The sequence below is a fragment of the Penaeus vannamei genome, chromosome 39 (genome assembly GCF_042767895.1).
Source record: "Penaeus vannamei isolate JL-2024 chromosome 39, ASM4276789v1, whole genome shotgun sequence".
Taxonomy (NCBI): Eukaryota; Metazoa; Arthropoda; class Malacostraca; order Decapoda; family Penaeidae; genus Penaeus; species Penaeus vannamei.
In genome coordinates, this window is record NC_091587.1 from 27,646,246 (window position 1) to 27,650,502 (window position 4,257).

Genomic DNA, 4,257 nt, shown 5'->3' on the forward strand with positions numbered 1-4,257 from the left:
AAGACCTGAGTCCCTGACGCCTTGCTGTCATACCTACGAGAAGCTAATTGGGCACGGGTCACCCCAAGTTAAAAGTACAATACACATAAATCAAGCTCAAACCTACTAATGCAAGCTACAGTTACAGCTATGCCATAAGAGGCAATAAAAATAATAATAAAGAAAAAAATAACGATTAATATTCAAAAAGAAACAAAATGTCAAAAAATGCTTAACATACAAACACGTCACAGTAAAAAGTGGGTTGGAAATAAGACGGTAATTACCAACAGTTGCCCACGGTTGGTCTGAACGAGCTTATAGGCATCGGTAACAAGTACGGGGTCGTGAGCATAGCCGGTAAGCATCGCCTCTTACCAACCTTCATTGATATGAGAACTATTGTGGGTCGAGTGGCGTGGAGACCGGCTGCCTTCTGAACAAATGCAAGAAACATTCAACAAGTTTAGCCTCTGTGCAGCTCTGCTTGTTAGCCCGGCCTCCACTTCATTTATTTTTTTATGATCGGCTATGTAAGGGCACAACAAAACTCCTGATATGGGTCCACTGGAATGAGATACTATGGAGACTTTTGAGGTATAGTGGTTCAACAGGCACTTGTGGAGCTCACCAAGTGTACAGCTTGGGGAGGACAACCGTAACCATTGCTCATGCTGCCGATAGGGCTAGTAGTAGCTATTACGAACACATGATCGAGGGTGAGAGGGAACATATTATATAAAAAGTGCACCAACAATATTATGGAATGTATATAAAAGACATTACAATTATGAATAATTAGTCACCGGAGGAAGCATAGACAACTGGCTGGCAGTCCTGACAATCACAGAGAATGGGCAAACAACATGAATGGGAGTATGAGCATTATGGGCAGATAAGTGTTTGTACTCCTACTGGTTTGCTCCAACCTGATCAGACTGTCTGCAACAACATCAACTTCATTGTCATCATCATCATCATCATCATCATCACCTGTTTCTGCAAACCAGAGATATACATACATACATATATATATATGTACATATATATATATATACGGAGAGGTCATGTGGCCTCTTGATACAATGCAATAAGAGCACGAGTGTTAGCAGCATGAGCAACAGTACGTGTGACGTCCAATCCTAAGCCCACCCTGAGCGGTTCAGTCCTTCAGTGACCTTGCAACAAATGGTCCCATATAGCTGCCTACTTAGAGCTAAGAAACAGTAAGCTTACTGTCCTTAATAATTATATATCCAAAATATCATTAATCATGTTGTTGTTATCATCATAATCATTCCTTGCTGCAAGTACCTAGAGTATAAAAGCCATGAAGGAGAGCTAAGGACTCTTTTGCATAATGTCTCTAGGGGGACATGCTGCAGGCCAGTGAAGGACTGTTGGTTGGTGGCACAACTGAGGTAGCGTATGGTTCCTGTGTGGCAGTCATAACACCTGTGGTACCTGAGTAAGGTTTTTTTTCTTCTGTTGCTGGGAGAGTAACTTACCCCCATACACAATCTTCTCACGAGTCGTACGCTCTCCAGGCGCAGTGAGCTCGTCAGGAAATTCTCTATGAGGTATATCTGCAGCTCCTAATAAGGCATGACGTGCATATGCACCATAATGGACATATGCAATTCTATTATTAACACCAACTGCCATGCCAAAGTAGTGAGCTTTCGCACCGATAGCAATTCCGTACAACTCTTAAGGCCCCCGTGGATAATAAAGATCTCTTGGGGAGAAATTTTGTGGCTTCCAAAGCGTAGGATATAGGTTTGAGGTACAACCTACTCACCCGGCTACCACAGGCTTGTAATGCACTTTCTGGAAAGAACTGTGTTAATATGGAAATGCTGGGAAAATACTGGTATGTGGCTGTGCACGTTTGGCAGTGACAGTTAAGAGAACCTTAATCCTAGAGTGATTTTGAAATGCAGCAGTTGCCAGACTGTCTCACATTTACCCTGAAGAGATGGAAAATCATCTTGAAAACACCTCCCATAAACATGTGGTTCCAGGCAGAAGCGTTTTACAATGAACACTGAACCAGAATGACAAAACTACGACACACTTTGAGAACATTTTTCAATTGTTAAAGGATCATACCCTGAAAAAACAGCTGCATATTACAATATCATTGTAAAATATCATTACCCTGGGAATCTCTGAGCATTTGATGCCAGTTCCAATATAGATTTAAACGCACTTCAAGTATTCCAAAACTGCAAATCTTTCCCGTTACAATATTCCAATACAGCTCTTACAACATCGTCAGTGAATCTTCTTCATTGCTCGGTAAACTCACCTCCAGCTTGTTCTTCCATATATTTTATTCATTTTTTATTCTTTTCTTTTTCTTACTAAGGGTTAAGAGAAAGAGAGAGCAAAAGGGAGAGAGAATGGAGAGAGAGAGAGAAAAAAAAAAACTTCCATTTTGTCATGAAACATCTCTCCCTTTTCTAAGATTCCTCTCTCTGTCTCTTCTGTCCTCTCTGTTACCCTGGTTCATCGTCGTCGTCACTGGACTCGCTCTTGCTGTGCTCTTCTTCCCCTGATAGGAGGCCCCCTAAGCCCACACGCGAGGGACCAGGTTGGAGCTCCTGGGAGGTGGTCACAGGAACACCAGCTCCAAAGGATTTGCACTGGAGGTTTACTGAGATACCAATCTTGTCTTCTGCGAGCTCTGAGAACTGGGCCTTTGGAGGGTTGGGGGCAGGAGAGGGTAGGAAAAGGGGTAAGAAAAGAAACACTCTTTTCACAGTCGGTCCTTAACTTTCATAAATTTAAGATCTGCAAGTCTAACCATTGCAAAACTTGGCCTTATCACATACCAAAAAGTATGAGAAAAATAAGAAATCAAAAGGCCCACTTATAATACATAATTGATGAATATATATTGAATAAGATATATTACAAAAGCAGTAGAGAATTCATACTACTATTAAATATGTATAATAATCAACAAGTAGCTATGTTTGAAGAACAGTTCAGGGAGAGCACTAAATGGGCTTTCTCCTTGTACTGAATCAGCAGTGGGCTAGTACATCTCTATGCAACCATATCAACGTTACTTCTGCATTTTTCTGCACATTTCACTGAATTCTAGGCCCCTGCAGAGTTACATATTCTTGTTTAGCACTTCTAAGATCTTGCTGCTTGATGGCTAAATGAAAGTCTTGGACAAGCTGCACCAAGGAATGTCTACCACATGGTTTGACATTTTAACTTTGACAAACTTTTTTTTTGGGCTATAATCAAGGCTTAATAATACTGATTATCATGGCCAAATAATACTAATGTTATCTTCAGCAAACATTAATGAATCTTTAACAAGAGATTTAGGAATATAACTTTTGTGAAACTTGCACGGCAAATACATTGGCATAATTATAATTCTTATAGATTTAATTGGAAATCAGTGCATTATGTAATTCAAAAACATTAGTCTTGCATTAAGATTACCTTTATATTGCCAAACACATTAGCATTTCATACGAACTGCAAACAAAAAACTATAACATGGAACCCCCTTATGCAGCCATACAACTCCTCTTTACCTGTGGTTTACGGTCGTTGGTGGTCATGTAGCAGACGCCCATCGTACGTGTGGTGTGAAGCCAGTACAGGTCACTCACTGCTCCCTGTGGGTCGTGTCGGAGGATCAGAGCCCCGGCCATCCGTGGATGAACACCCTCCAAAAAATCGGATTCTGTAAAGAGTGATTATGATTTAGAGGTATATATTTTTAAGGAGATATTTTCTTTATTTATGAGAAAAATATTTGATTTAAGAAAAAAGAGAAAAAATTACAAAATACATCTATATTTCTGTTCATTCACATATATTTTAAAGAAAATTCTCCCTTTTTCCATGTAATGGACACCACATCTGCCATCTGATCCCCTTACCCAGGAAGTGTGTGGTGACCGTCTCAATGATGTTGGAACCAAGGTGCGGTGAGATGGCTGCCCGGGCACAGAGTCTAGCAAACATGGTACGGATGAGGTGCTCCCCACATCCGGTTGTACTCACTCCTATGCTGACACCACTGCCTGGCGCAAAGCAGGTACATAGTTAATGACATTTGATTAAATAAAGACAGACAAAGTAAGTGACTTATGATGCATAAAATGCAGAAACCACAGCCTAATGCAAAATAGACCCATATCTTTTATCAACAGATTTAATAGGCAGATTTAACGAACCTAAAAGACAGGCCATAACATCAAACAAATGTGAAATGTTATGGCTGAGCATTACCCCTTACACTCC

The 4,257-nt window shown here is 40.5% G+C and overlaps 1 protein-coding gene across 1 annotated transcript in view; it reads right to left on the reverse strand.

Moving 5' to 3' along the window:
* Positions 1-489: 489 nt before the first annotated feature.
* The window catches only part of Tasp1 (Taspase 1), a 34,447-nt gene continuing 30,679 nt past the window's right edge, over positions 490-4,257 (reverse strand). Inside the window, exons 8-10 of the mRNA XM_070116684.1 lie at positions 3,894-4,037; positions 3,543-3,694; positions 490-2,681 (exon numbers count right to left, since the gene is read on the reverse strand). Coding sequence (XP_069972785.1) covers positions 2,481-2,681; positions 3,543-3,694; positions 3,894-4,037 — 497 coding nt within the window. The 3' untranslated portion in view covers positions 490-2,480. The remainder of the gene's footprint in view (positions 2,682-3,542; positions 3,695-3,893; positions 4,038-4,257) is intronic.